This window comes from Babylonia areolata, chromosome 1 (genome assembly GCF_041734735.1).
Source record: "Babylonia areolata isolate BAREFJ2019XMU chromosome 1, ASM4173473v1, whole genome shotgun sequence".
Classification (NCBI taxonomy): Eukaryota; Metazoa; Mollusca; class Gastropoda; order Neogastropoda; family Buccinidae; genus Babylonia; species Babylonia areolata.
Window position 1 is genome coordinate 82371174 of NC_134876.1, and position 15000 is coordinate 82386173.

A 15000-nucleotide genomic window follows, 5' to 3' on the forward strand; every position below is an offset into this window, starting at 1 on the left:
CTTGCAGGATGGCGGCGTGCTGCTTCATGCGCACCGGCAGGGGCACGTCATCGTTCTTGGTCCAGCCACCTGAGACACGGCACACAGTACTGTCAGAGTTATCCTCCCTCCTCCTCCTCCTTTCTCTCCTTCTTCTTTTTCTTCTACTCCTCCTCCTCCTTCTCCTTCTTCCTCTTCTCCTTCTCCTGCGTCTCCTCCTCCTCCTTCTTCATCTCCTCCTTCTTTTTCTCCTACTCCTCCTCCTTCTTCCTCTTCTCCTTCTGCTGCTTCTCCTCCTCTTCCTTCCTCTCCTTCTTCTTCTTCCTCTTCTTCTCCTCCTCCCCATTCTTCCTCTTCTCCTCCTCCTCGTCCTCCTCCTTCTTCTCCTCCTGCTCCTCCTGCTCTTCTTCCTCCTCCTCCTTCTTCATCTTCTCAGAGTCATTGAGGCGGCGCACAGAAACACTGTTCACCATAACAATTCCTTCAACTCTGTGGGCTGCGTGTCAAAGACATGGGCCTCTGTAAATGTTTTTCTTCTTTTTCAGAGTTGCTGGTCGTTTGGCCCGAATATGCGTACACCGTAGTTAGCGTACCAGTGTTGCATCCAGTGCTAAGCCTGTTCATTGTTACATCTGTATATATTTTTTCACCATCAGAATTCCTGTATAACGTCAACAAGGGGATGCTTGTGAGTAGTGGTTTATAGGATGAACATCGACACTCAAATGTATGGTTCAATTCTATGCATTGGAAGCCGCTCCAAAGTCTAAACATATGATGAGCAGAGGAAAGGGAAAGCGTAGTAAAAACAAAAACAATGCAAACAACAACAACACCCCCACCCCCAAAATCAGCAGGAAACTACAAAACAAAACAAAAACAACACTTGAAATTCTATAGCAGTGAACCTTCAAGGCACAATGGCACCAGCCCGATCAGTAACCACTAGTTGCGATGACCGGTATGTTAAAAGAAAAAAAAAGAACAAAGAACAAAGAAAAAAATCCAGTCCAGCCGCCCTCCTCTATTTCTCCCCCTCCCCATCTCTCTATCTTCCTGACATGCAACAGGGTGACTTTTTATCTACCACAACATATTTCTACTGCGGCTTATAGAGCGCAACACGTGTGACTTGGTGATGTGGTGATCGATACACAATTTTGTGGGTGGACCAGCGTGACAGGATGTGCACCAATGCGATTCTTCATCAGAGCAGTCATCTGCACGTGAAGTCTACCTCTGAAGTCGCAATCAATACTGCCAGCCTGTATGATACTGACGATGTTAGCATTCGGCAGAACATCACAATTAATCGTTGACGAACATCTGTGTGCAACATAAAGATCGAGGCAAGCCTAATCCGGATCAATTCGTCTGTATAATGTAATTACTATATGTGAACGTTTGAATGTAAATACCCTTGGGAAGGACAAAAGGGCAAAGGAGAGAGAGAGAGACAAGGGAAGAAGAGGCAGCAGGGTGGGGTTGGGGTCGTTGGTCTTCACAAGCTATTAGAATTTAAGGAAAAAAAGTATCAAGTTGGGGATTTGAAAAACAAAAACAAAACAAAAAATACACCACCAAAATCAAACAAAAAACCAAACAAACGAAAACAACACCACCACAACAAAACCCACCAGCACAACAACAAACAGAACATCGAAACCACAGAACTTTGTCAATCGCTCAGAAAAAAAAACCCAACAAAAAAACAAAAACAAAAAAACCCCCAACACCGGAAATCGCGTGTTTCTTCGTCTCTGCGTCTCTCTGTGTATGTTAGTGTGTGTTTGAAAGGTCAGAGGCGCATTGTATCGTGACCAGCACCTGTAAAGTCAGTGCTTGTTTCCCACTGTGAATGTGGGACGTGAGTCAGTGCCTGAAGAACAGACAGTGTGGTCACGTACCCAGAGGATGCAGCAGCAGAACGGGGTTGCTGAAGCCACGCTCCAGCAAATGGCGCCGTGTGTCTGTCATCAGTAGAGCGTGTCCATTGTGTACAGGGTTACGTAGCTGGAAGGCGAACACGGCATCCGCCTACGGAAAAAAAGAAAAAGAAAAAAAAGAGAAAGAAAATGACCCACCTGAACTAGCAGTCACATTAACTGCTTGAGAATATCATCACCGTGGTAACGACTATTGCAATCATAGGTGAAAGAGAGAGAGAGAGAGAGAGAGAGAGAGAGAGAGAGAGAGAAAAGTGCCCACATCTGGTGTAGCATATACTGATCAGTCCATAGGCTTTGACGCCTTCTTGAAACTGAAACTGAAACTATAGCGTAAAGAGAAAGACAGGAAGGAAAAGAGGGAGGAGAAATATATGTGGAGACGGAAGAGGAAGGAACCCCCCCCCCACCTCCGCCCCCCATCAACAAGTGTGAATGAGAAGAACGAGGAAGAAGAGGAAGTTTCGGAGGAAGAGCAGCAGCAGCAGAAGAAGAAGAAAAAGAAGAAATGAAAAAAAAAAAAAAAAAAAAAAAAAAACCCGAAGAGAAAAGATAAAACGGCAGTGATGACAGTGACACACAATTACAACATGATTACCATCACTACACTGTTACATTTATTGTTTTGTTTTTTTGGTTGTTGCTGCTAAGTGGTTGATGCCTCTAAGAGATATGATCGACGTCTTTCATTGACAGTCTTCGCGGGTACATGTGCACATTTTCAGTTGACGAGAACTCGAATCCCTTTCAATTTATTATTCTTACACATACCCTTCTGCTTGACCTTCAATACGTACAGTCTTATTCTTCCACCAAATGAACTACGGAGTAACGGGCAAACCGGCCAGAAATGTCCACTGACCAGTGGAATGACCAAACTTCTGACCAACCAGCAAGCAAAGCGAGCCAGCCAGCAAGCAAGCACGGTTCGGAGCAGGAAGCTTACCCCCATCTCTCTGAACTTGGCACGTAGCTCCTTGGGGGTCAGGCGGTACTCGTCCAGCCCGTCGTCCCACGTGATGCGATCCAGAACCTCCAGGTCCCCGCCCACCAGCCAGTCACCGCTGTCGTAGATCATCTGTAACAATCATCCACAATCATCTGCAACACTCATCGCCAGCTGTCATCTGCAAACAGTCATCCCCAACCATCATCTGCAACAATAATCACCCATTGTCATCATCTGCAGCAATCATCACCCGTCATCTGCAACAAGCATCATTATCCGTTATCATCTACAACAATAATCAGCTATCATCTGCGACAATCATAATCAACTGCAACAATCACCAACCGTTGTCAGTAACAATTATTACTTATTATCATCCTCAACAATCATCCACCATTGCCAACCATCATCTGTAACAATCACTGACCATAATCTATAACAATCATCTGTGATAATCATCAGATGAACGCAATGAAGGCCATCTGGTTTAGTACAATACAGTACAGTACAGTGACTATATTGTCAACTACTACAACTCGTTCTTCTGGTTTATCTAAAAACTGTTGAGTTAACGCATTTGGCTATTTCCCCCCAGGGCTGACTACTTGTTATAAGAGTTTAGCTTCGTCATGTAGTCCCCAACCTCAATGGACCCCCAGCAGCATCGTCATCACCCCCATCACCGTTCATTATCATCGAAATGATACAGAAAACAAAATATCACACACACACACACGTTACCACACGCACACACACACACACACACACACACACACACACACACACACACACGTTACTACACACACACACACACACACACACACACACACACACACGCACGCACCTTGATGTAGGGATGGCCAGTATTGCTGGTTCCGAACTGCCGGCTGCAGCGCTCCTCCTTGTTGTGGGGAAAGAACTCGGGCTTGCGGAGGATGGCGATGTTCTTGCCACCGTACTTGAGCGTGAAGGCCGCGCAGTCGTTCAGCCGCTCTTTGTCCTCTGTGTTGATGGGCAGCACGATGGGGATCGACTGGTTGCTCACTCCCCCTGTCAATTGATAACCCCAGGCGTTTTATTATTGTTATTATTATTATTATTATTGTCATCATCATCATCATAATAATAATCATTTTCATACATTATTATTATTATATTCATATGTATGTATGTATGTACGTACGTACGTACGTACACACACACACACACACACACACACATACCCCCACCCTCCCCTCTAACACACACACACACTGGATACTGACCATCCAGCAGACAGCCGAAGTGCTGACACTGCAGGTACTCTCTCTCACGCATGAAGCCGGACAGCGGAGTGGCCCAGCCTTCTGCCAGCACCTGAGTCCACTGCAGGTCCAGCTGTCCACGACACACACACACACACACATGGGGATTACTGGCAGGGTACCATATCTAAGTTATATGATACTTTGATAACGCCAATATCGATTTATGGGGCGGAGGTATGGTTACCTTACCAAGTCAAACCGGATGATTCTCTCGATTTAACACATCTTTTTGACGACTGCTTATCGAATAAGTTTCCACATGAAAAATGACACATTAAATTCTGTAAACAAATTCTGTATACAAAAAGATATGGTGCTTCCTGTGTTAGGTGAACTGGGCAGATTCCCAATAAGTTTATAGATAATGTGTCAAATTATTACATAGTGGATTCACATTATTCAATTACCAGAAACTTCCCTCATCAACAAAATATATAAGTCTATGTACCAACAAGAAAATACAACTTCCCCATGGTTGATATTTGTTAGAAAGATACTCGAAATTATAGGCCTTGATCACATTTGGAAAAACCAATTCACATTCAGCGTACATAGACTGAAATACATCGTATATAAAAAAATTAGAAAATGAATATATCAAATACTGGAAAGATAAAAGAGAAAAAACATTAAAGCTAAAATTTTACAATACGAGTAGCAGAGTACAAAACTGAAAACTATCTTTTAAATATATCAGATACAAAACACAGACAAGTTTAAACGAAACTCAGAATAAGCGCGCATGACCTAAAGATTGAGAAAGGTAGATAATTAAATATTCCACAAGAAGACAGATTGTACAAGTGTAACATCCTGGAAGACGAAATCCATCTTCTTGATCATTGTATTAAATATAAAACCTTAAGGCAACAATTTGTAAAAGATATTTAAAATTCGAATAACACAGGATATATTCCCAGTCAGGTGATGCTAACAGATGATGAATATATACAAACAAGATTAGGAAAATTTGTTTATGAATGCTGCTGCAATTTACTGCATTAACTGATGGATTAATTGTGTGTTTTTCATTCATTCATTCATTCATTCATTTACCATTGCACTTGTGTCTTATAAACCTTACGGTTTCATGACAATAAAATCTATTCTATTCTATTCTGGCTTGACCGGTTGACCACTACAGTCAGAACAAGTTCTTAAAAATTAGATATTCGAACCAGTGATGACATCTAATTCCCAAGTATGTATATATGTGTGAAGAGGAAGTAATTCATTCACAAGTTACAAACAATCTTTGTGACAAACATTCGCGAGCTGATGCCGATGAGGTGTTTTAGCTCTTTATCGTCATGATTATTCGTGAATATATGTTTTTGCAGACGTGAGACATTGAACCTAGATTTTGTTTAATAATTCAACGAAACGAAGTAGATGACTTCAGGCAAAGGAAGGAAGGAAGGAATTTTGTTTAATGTTCCATCATACACACTGGTGATTTGCAGACTTTCAGACGAAGAAAATTACCTGTAGCGATAAACTACATCGCTTTACACAACTCTCAATACTTTCATTTGCGTGCATGTATTCTAATACTTCGATAAAACGAGATAAACCTCCAGTAAATATGGTCACTTCCAGTTAATGAGGTAACCGATTATAGTGCTGTCGATTGACTTGTTTTCGATTCGTCTATTATCGATTAGCCCATCACTGAATCCCTGACCCCGATACGCCCGTCTGTTCCCAGTTCGCGTGTGTACTCAGTTGCTGTGTTTGTTTTTGTGTACGTGCCGCTATACATACTCAGACTAACAAACACACACAATCTTGTGTGTGTGTGTGTGTGTGTGTGTGTGTGTGTGTGTGTGTGTGTGTGTGTGTGAGAGAGAGAGAGAGAGAGAGAGAGAGAGAGGAGCTAAAAAGGTAAAACAGGAACTACAGATAGGCGAAACAAGATAAAGATTCAAATTCTCGAGAGGCCATTGATGCTGACGGCACAATCGAGGAATTGGGGAAAGGGAAATCGGTGAATTGGATCTTCTCCGTGTTGTCCATTGCTTTGGTGGCCTGTGAACAGGATGTTCCCCTTTCACTAAGATTACTTTGAGTGACACGTCTCAACGCTCGGCTTATGATAAAAATTCACCAAAGCTCACAGTAAAGAGAGAGGTGTTTGACTCATTGTTTCCCCACTGCAATGGGAAATCATTTACAGCTTAGCCTTTGTTAGCGACTACGACTCTCCAACTAGGAGGCAAGATTGCACTGACCCTCACTGCTAATGCACTGGGGGATAGTTGGTATTTGTGAGGACCATCCCAACGCCGGCCGTCCTGAGGCCTTTTTTTGTCGAAGGGAGTGGGGATGTGACTTGGGCAAGACACTCTCCACTATGATGAAATTCTAGCAGGGACAGCAGTTGCCTTCTCTGCTGTTGTGATGGTCACAGTAGGACACGACTGTAATGGTTGCAGTGGGTGAGGAGTGCTGTGGGGCCGGGCCCCTTACCTTGGTGATCTGCACGGAGGGCAGAGCCTCCGCCTCCTTCTGGGCCTCCGCCTTCTTGCTGTCAGGGACAAACAGTTCTCGCACCGTGTTCACTGCACCACGTGGCACTACCCCCTGCACACACACACACACACACACACACACACACACACACCACACACACACACACACACACACACACACACACACTCACTCACAATTATAAACATATGTATACATACATACATACATACAGACAGACATATATATATATATATATATATATATATATATATTACATACATACATACATACACATACACACACTCACACACATACACTCTCTCTCTCGCAAACACACGCACACACGCACGCACATACGCAAGCATACACATACATAGAGTCAGTAATTACAGTGGTACTGCTAATGAGGATGTCATCTTTGGAGTTCCCGGTTACATAATTTTGATACTGATATCATGAAGTTTATCCTGTGAGTTTCACTCCTCCCCAGACCCCCTCCCTCACGACAGACTTTTCTGTGTGAAATTCGGGCTGCTCTTCCCCGGGGTAAGCACATCGCGTCAGTGCAGTGCCACCTATTCATTATTTTGCTCTGTATACAGCTTAAAAAATCTTTTCTTACTATCAAAGTGGATTTTTCTGCATACTTTTGCCAGAGACAACGCTTTTGTTGCCGTGGATTCTTTTACGTGCACTTAGCGCATGCTACACACGGGACCCCCTCTTTACTGTATTATCCAAATGGCTAGCGTATTGGAAGTCTAGTGGAAGGGGGAGAAAATTCATAGGCAGTGTGGGATTCGATTCCGCACGCTCGGATTTTCTCGCTTCCCAAGCGGACGTATTACCACAAGGCCACTACTGCACTACATACTCACATCCTGAATGAGAGAGGTCACAATGTGCTGAACACAGTCATCCACCGTCTGTTCCCCAGCTTTCAGCACCAGCTCAGGTTTTGGGGGAGGCTCATAGGCCTGGTCGACGCCGGTGAAGCCTGCACACAACAAAGTTTTTTTTGGTTTGTTTCTGTGCTATGTTATTTCTTTTCAAGTTGAATTATAATGCCACACATTTGACATTTACTATCATTTTGAATGATTCTGCACCGGAAAAAAAACACTAGAAAAAACAGAGAGAAGAAAATAACTTGGAGACGGGAGTGAGGTAAGGTAAGGGAAAGGGCAGGGGGTGGGTTTGGGGGTTGGGGTGTGTTGTAACTCTTGTCCCAGACGGTATTTATAATAACTGTCATAACTGTTTGTAGCTGTTAAACATACAATCTAAGAATGGGCATAACCAGGAGTTTGGCTGTGATCAGTTGTAACTAAAACAACCAATATTGGAAATAACTGTTCAGGACAAGACAAATATTTGTACAATACTAACTTTTAAGTGTGTTCGTACGAAACTACCTCAACATGTATTCTCCAAACGGACGCATGTCATGTATGCTCTCGATCTCCCTTAATATCTTTGAGCACACCATTGGGTTAGCGTGGATCATCACCCTTAATATCTTTGAGCACAGAATTGGGTTAGCGTGGGTCATCACCCTTAATATCTTTGAGCACACCATTGGGTTAGCGTGGATCATCACCCTTAATATCTTTGAGCACACCATTGGGTTAGCGTGGATCATCACCCTGAATACCTTTGAGCACACCATTGGGTTAGCGTGGATCATCACCCTTAATATCTTTGAGCACACCATTGGGTTAGCGTCGATTATCACCCTTAATATCTTTGAGTACACCATTGGGTTAGCGTGGATCATCACCCTTAATATCTTTGAGCACACCATTGGATTAGCGTGGATCATCACCCTTAATATCTTTGAGCACACCACTGATTGGGTTAGCGTGGATCATCACCCTTAATATCTTTGAGCACACAGTTGGGTTAGCGTGGATCATCACCCTTAATATCTTTGAGCACACCATTGGGTTAGCGTGGATCATCACCCTTAATATCTTTGAGCACACCATTGGGTTAGCGTGGATCATCACCCTGAATACCTTTGAGCACACCATTGGGTTAGCGTGGATCATCACCCTTAATATCTTTGAGCACACCATTGGGTTAGCGTGGATCATCACCCATAATATCCTCCAAACGAACGCATGTTAGCGTGGATCCTGAATTTTAATATCCTCTTAACGAACACATGTCCGCGTGGATCCTCATCCTTAATATCCCATACAACGAAAACATGTTATCCTCTCATCCTTAATGTCCTCTTCAGTTATACAGGAACATATCCTCGAAATGGACACATATCAGCGTGGATGCTCACCCTGAGTATCTATCTATCTATATATCTATATTGTAGCGTGTCAGCGTGGATCTTCATCTTCAATACCCTCAAAACGGACACCCGGGTTAGCGCGGACCCTCAACCTAAATATCCTCCAAACGAACAAAATGTCAGGGTGGATCCTCAACCTGTCCCGTAAACGGACACGTGTCAGAAAGGATCTTCACCCTCAATACCCTCCAGGGGGTTAGCGCGAATCCTCACCCTTGATCTTGCCCTCACGGGCCTTCTTGTAGAGCCCCTTGACGTCCCGGCTCTCACACACGTCCAGCGGGGTGTTGACGTAACACTCATAGAACTTGAGGCCTTCATCTTCATGAAGCTGGCGAGCGTTGGCACGGTCCTGGGCACGTGACACTACACGGTCATTGTCAATTCTAGTAGTGGTGGTGGTGGCAGTTGCAGTAATGGTGGTAGTATTTGTAGTAGTAGTAGTGGTAATAGTAGTAGTAGTAGTAGTAATATAAGCATCAGCAACAGCAGCAGCAGTAACAGAGGTAGTAGTAGTGCTAGCAGCAGCAGCAGCAGTAGTAGTAGTAGTGATAGTAGTAGTAGTAGTAGTAGCAGTAGCAACAGTAGTAGTAATAGTAGTGGTAATAGTAGCAGCAGCAGTAGTAGTAACAGTAGTAGAAGTAGTCGCAGCACAGTGGTAGAAGCAGCAGCATTAGTACTAGCAGCAGCAGTAGTAGTAGTAGCAGCAGTAGCATTAGTAGTAATTGTTGTCGTAGTAGTAAGGGTAGTACTAGTGGGACGTATTGTAGCCTTTGCGGTCTTTCAAATCATCCTTTCATCCAGTAGATGACTATGTTTGTCATTTACTGGGGTGAACAGCGCAGCTCTCTGGATTATTTATTTATTTATTCATTTAATCTACAATTCAGCTGTAATGATAAAAGGGGGAAAAGGTGGTTGAGTGCACAGCAGAAAAGTTACTATTAATTTTGGTGCCCTTAGCATAATCGTTTTCATATAAATGAAGATGCGAAATAAGAACAATTGATTATGGACAGGGATTTTTGGAAGAAGAACGAAACAAAGAAGTTGAAGAAGAAGAAGAGCGGAGGAGGAGGAGGAGGAGACAAACGTGACTATGTTTAAAAACCAGGACGGACGACTGATTACAATTGCTCAATTCAAAGACACAGTCATTTACAATATTCGTTGGGATTTTTCCCCGAATGAATAAATATAATGTGCTCTCTCTGTCTTTCTCGGTCTCTGTCTGCAACTCTGTCTCTCTTACTCTCTCTTTCCCTCTGCACACACACGCACACACACACACGCACACACACGCACACACACACACACACACACACACACACACACACACACACACACACACACACACACACACACACTAAAGTGCTGACACAGTTCTCGGTCGATTAATCAATGTTGTCCCTGTGCCATAAACATTATGCAAAATACGTTGCAAGCGTAGTTAATGAAACGTGAGGCCAGGCGACACGACTTTTCAGACCAATAAAGATTCAAGTAGATTTAACCCCTTGACTGCTGGCGATGTGTATGTTCGTCGGTAAAGGGCTGTCAGCCAAGACTAAGCCTACAGGTCAGGGAGTCAGGTACCACTATTTTATTCAGACTTCTTTCTCTTGGGATTGCGTCACTTCAAAAATCAAAATCAACACTTTAGAGTATACAAAACAAACAAACAAACAAAACAACAACAACAAACAACAACAACAACAAAAAACAATAATGCCACGTAGACTTGTAGCCACGCTGATCTCTTTTCATAAAGGCTCAGCAGTCAAGGGGTTAAGCACTAAGGAAAGGAGAGAGAGAGAGAGAGAGAGAGAGAGAGAGAGAGAGAGAGAGAGAGAGAGAGAGAGAGAGAGAGAGAGAGAGGGAGAAAGAGAACTTAAACTCTCGAACTGAATGTCTATTCGTGTGGATGTGCACAAAAAGCATAAAAAACGAAACAGAAAGAAGATGTAAAACGAAGAATAAGAAAAAAAAAAAAAAAAAAAAAGAGAAAAAAAGAGAAGAAGATGGAGGAAGAGAAGAATGAAGTAAATTCACAAAGAAAAAAAAACGAGAGAGAGGGAGGGAGAGAGAGAGAGAGGGAGAGAGAGAGAGAGAAACGAAGCGAAACGAATTTTCATTTCACGAGGGTTGTTAGAAGAGTAAGTAGATCCGCTTTAGTATAATTATATTAATTATATTTATGATAATCATTATCATTATCATCATTATAAGATTTTTTATTCATTTGTTTATTCATTTCACACACACACACACACACACACACACACACACACACACACACACACACACACACACACATATATATATATATATATATACATTATCATTTTATCTATTCATTTTTAATTCCTTAATCCAGCCCTCAAGAGAGGACGAGACAGACAAGCAGAATGGCAGACAGACAGACAGACAGTCAGTCAGTCAGAGACACTGACAAAGACAGACACAGTCAGAGAGAGAGAGAGAGAGAGAGAGAGAGAGAGAGAGAGAGAGAGAGAGAGAGAGGATAAGTAAAAGTCCGGTGGACACCTTCTCATAGGGACTGATAAAGCTGGTGATGCACACGATGCCGCCGTCCGCGAACAGCTTAGCCACCTCGGCGATACGTCGGATGTTCTCTTCGCGGTCCTCGGGAGAGAAGCTGAGGTTCTTGTTGAGGCCCGTGCGCACGTTGTCCCCGTCCAGGGAGTATGCGGGGATGCCCTGCCCCACCAGGTACTCCTCCAGGGCGAAGGAGATGGTGGTCTTGCCGGCGCCCGACAGACCCGTCAGCCAGATGGTGCAGCCTCGGAAGCCGCTCCGGAGACCCAGGGCCTTGCCTCGCTTGTCCCTGGACACGTGGTGGGACTGGAAGACCACGTTGGTGGCGCGCTGGGTGACCTGCGTGGAAAGGGATAGAGGGGAAAGTGGGTGAAATAGGGATATATCTTATATAGTTTGGTGTGAACCGTGTGGAAAGGGATAGAAGGAAGTGGGTGAAATAGGGTTATATTTCAAATAGTTCGGTGTGAACCGTGTGGAAAGGGATAGAGGGGAAGTGGGTGAAGCACGGCTTTATCTTAGACAGTCTGGTGTTAACTGTATTGAAAGGGATAGCGGGAAAGTGGGTGAAACAGGGTTTTATTTTAAAGAGATTGGTGTGAACTGTCTGGAAGGGACTGAGGGAAAGTGGATGAAACAGGGTTTTTATCTTAAATAGTTTGGTGATAACTGTGTGGAATGGGAAGTGGGTGAAATAGGGTTTTATATTAAATAGTTTGGTGTGAAATGTGTGGGTGAAATAGGGTTTTTATCTTAAAGAGATTGGTGTGAATTGTGCAAGGAGGAAGGTCTAGGGGTGTGCCGTTGGGAGAGTATTCACAGGTACCGCTACAGTAGCCGGACTGGTCAAGGTAGAGATGCGAACACACCAGTGGACTGCGCCCCCACCTCCCTTCTCAGCTGTCAGTGCGCCCCTGGGCAGTCCAGTTTTAAATCGCGCCCCACGGTAACTTATCTCAAGACGACAGTTTCAGCAGCATACTGGAAGAACAAGGATGAAGGCGAGCAAGGTGACCTGCGTAGAAGGGAGGGGGGGAAAAGGAAATTTGGTGGAACAGGTTTTTGACCTGCGCGGAATGGATAGGGTGAAACAATCGTCATCATTATCATCACTATTATTATGATCATTATTATTGTTATTATTACCATTATTGTTATTGTCATAAACATTATCATATCATTATCATTATTACCATTAAAGAGTTTGGCGTGGAATTTGTCTCCAAGTAGGTAGGGGCGAATACCATTATCATTATTATCATTAAAGAGTTTGGCGTGGAATTTGTCTCCAAGAAGGTAGGGGCGATATCATTATCACTATTATCATTAAAGAATTTGGCGTGGAATTTGTCTCCAAGAAGGTAGGGGCAATGGGTGACCTGTGGGGGTGGAAGGCGTGGTAGTGGTGGTGGGTGGGGGGGTGGGGGGAGGGGACGTAGTGAAGCATATTTTTAATTGTTAAAGACTCTGACGTGATGTTTGTCTGCAAGAAAGTTCGTGTAATGTTCGTTACCAGAACCGCGATGTTGTTATGCCGGATATATCATCAAGATGCAGAACAGTACAGCACATTACAGTACAGTAAACTACATTACAGCAAATTACAGTACTTTATAGTAGAGTAAAAGTGCAGTGCAGTACAGTGCAATACAATGCATTACAACATACACACACATATACACACACACACACACGCGCGCACACACACACGCGACATTTGTGTACCACACACTCATACATGCACGACAGAATGAAACAAGGATTTTTCACAGTCTGAATGAAGAACATGACGGTGAGTAATTACTAAGAACAGTGGATGAGAAAGACAGAGACAGAGACAGAGAGATAGATGAGGAGGGAGAGAAGGAGGGAAGGAGGGAGAGAGAGAAAAGGAGAGTGAGGAGTGGGAAGAGGGGCAGCAATTAATGATAATCTTCTCTGTGTCTGTCTGCACCTCTGTCTCTGGCTGTCTGTCTCTAACACGTTTTTGTACAATCGTTCGTTTGGCTGTTTTACTCACTGTTACCTTCGTTTGCCAAAAGAGAAGATACATGTATATAAAGGACTTGATATAACTTAATATGATACATACACAGATAACTTATAAGAAAAAAAACACACACAAAAATACGAACTCAGAAGCTTGCGAAAAGACAATGCTGACTTTGGTTGAAGTACTTTTCAAAGGAACTCTTTAACTAATCAATTTTACGACAGTTACTCACGGGATTCATCCTGACGGTAAAAGGCAAGATTTAGGACACTGGTAAGACTTGCTAACTTCACTCCTCTTCACAATCTTACAGATCAGCCACGCACGGAGAAGAGCTCTTCTCATTCAAACTGAAGTCTTTGGGCGATTCTTTAATATATTGAGACACACGATGAAACACCAGCACTCAGCAGAAAACTGGTGCAGACAACTGTCGATTGTGATTGGATGAAAACGCACGATTTCGACCATAGAGGAGAAACTGATATATGCTGCGTTTGGCCATAATGAAGCGGCCACGTTGAAACAAAATGGCGCTGTCAAACGGTCAGCAGCTGTTACCAGCGAAAAAGGAAAAATCGACAAACCAGAGCATTAGTCAGCTGTGACGTTCCTTGAATTTCGTTCTTCATTTCGCACCAAAACGCGAGACGTAAAGACTGACTGCTTTTACACACACACACACACACACATGCACATGTACGCACGCACACGATTTAACACACACATGCACGTTTGGGCAGACTTTGGAAATTCTAAGTGCAATGCAAACTCGGCTCAGGTCATGTGGTTTGAAAGACGAATGCAGAAACACATCGTTACATCTGTGTCTGTGTGATTGACTCCATTTCTGTCTCTGTCTGCCTGTATCTCTGTCCATCTCTTACGTTCGTGCATCCGTGCTTACTTGCGTTCGCGCGAGCGCGTATGTGTGTGTGTGTGTGTGTGTGCGCGCGCGCGCCCGCCCGCGCACGTGTGCATGTGTAATGACGTATGTTTTGTGTCTGTACATAAGCTTACATAAATAAACATCACGATAGTTTGCTCACCACGACTGAGAAAGATACACTGAAGAGCTGTTCAGCATGCGGTCATGCATTTTAATTAGGCAATCCTCATGGCAGATTTCAACCGAAATAAGCAGGAAGAATTCGCGCAGGGTTGCGCGCATGCCAGGGAATGCCCTCAATCCAAGTCTGATTGTGTCTCCACAAAGGTTCGTGCCTTCACATGAGTCGCACGGATCAGGGAAATCGGGTTGATATTACGTAGCTGTACAGGGATTCACAGGAAAAAATAAAATAACCCGATTTGTCGTTGCTGTTATTAAGTTAATTCTGTTTTTATCTTATATTACTTTGATTTGATTTGATTTGCTTTCATTGACGTTTCATCTGACTTTGATGAATTTCATTTGATCTTATTTTATCTTAATTGTTTAAAAAAAATGTTTTCATGTTATTTGATGTTCATGATAAATTTCATTT

At 43.3% G+C, this 15000-nt stretch overlaps 1 protein-coding gene across 2 annotated transcripts in view; it reads right to left on the reverse strand.

Moving 5' to 3' along the window:
* The window catches only part of LOC143288293 (bifunctional 3'-phosphoadenosine 5'-phosphosulfate synthase-like), a 24762-nt gene that overhangs the window by 5613 nt on the left and 4149 nt on the right, over window positions 1-15000 (reverse strand). Inside the window, exons 1-10 of one of the 2 annotated variants that reach the window (XM_076596651.1) lie at window positions 13746-13901; window positions 11509-11859; window positions 9175-9313; window positions 7532-7650; window positions 6651-6764; window positions 4140-4251; window positions 3719-3924; window positions 2872-3003; window positions 1887-2016; window positions 1-69 (exon numbers count right to left, since the gene is read on the reverse strand). The exon at window positions 1-69 is cut by the window's left edge and continues 74 nt beyond it. In XM_076596651.1, the coding sequence (XP_076452766.1) occupies window positions 1-69; window positions 1887-2016; window positions 2872-3003; window positions 3719-3924; window positions 4140-4251; window positions 6651-6764; window positions 7532-7650; window positions 9175-9313; window positions 11509-11859; window positions 13746-13754 (1381 nt within the window). In that variant the 5' untranslated portion in view covers window positions 13755-13901. Of the gene's footprint in view, window positions 70-1886; window positions 2017-2871; window positions 3004-3718; window positions 3925-4139; window positions 4252-6650; window positions 6765-7531; window positions 7651-9174; window positions 9314-11508; window positions 11860-13745; window positions 13902-15000 lie in introns of those variants that run through there. The other variant, XM_076596644.1, reaches the window with a different exon arrangement.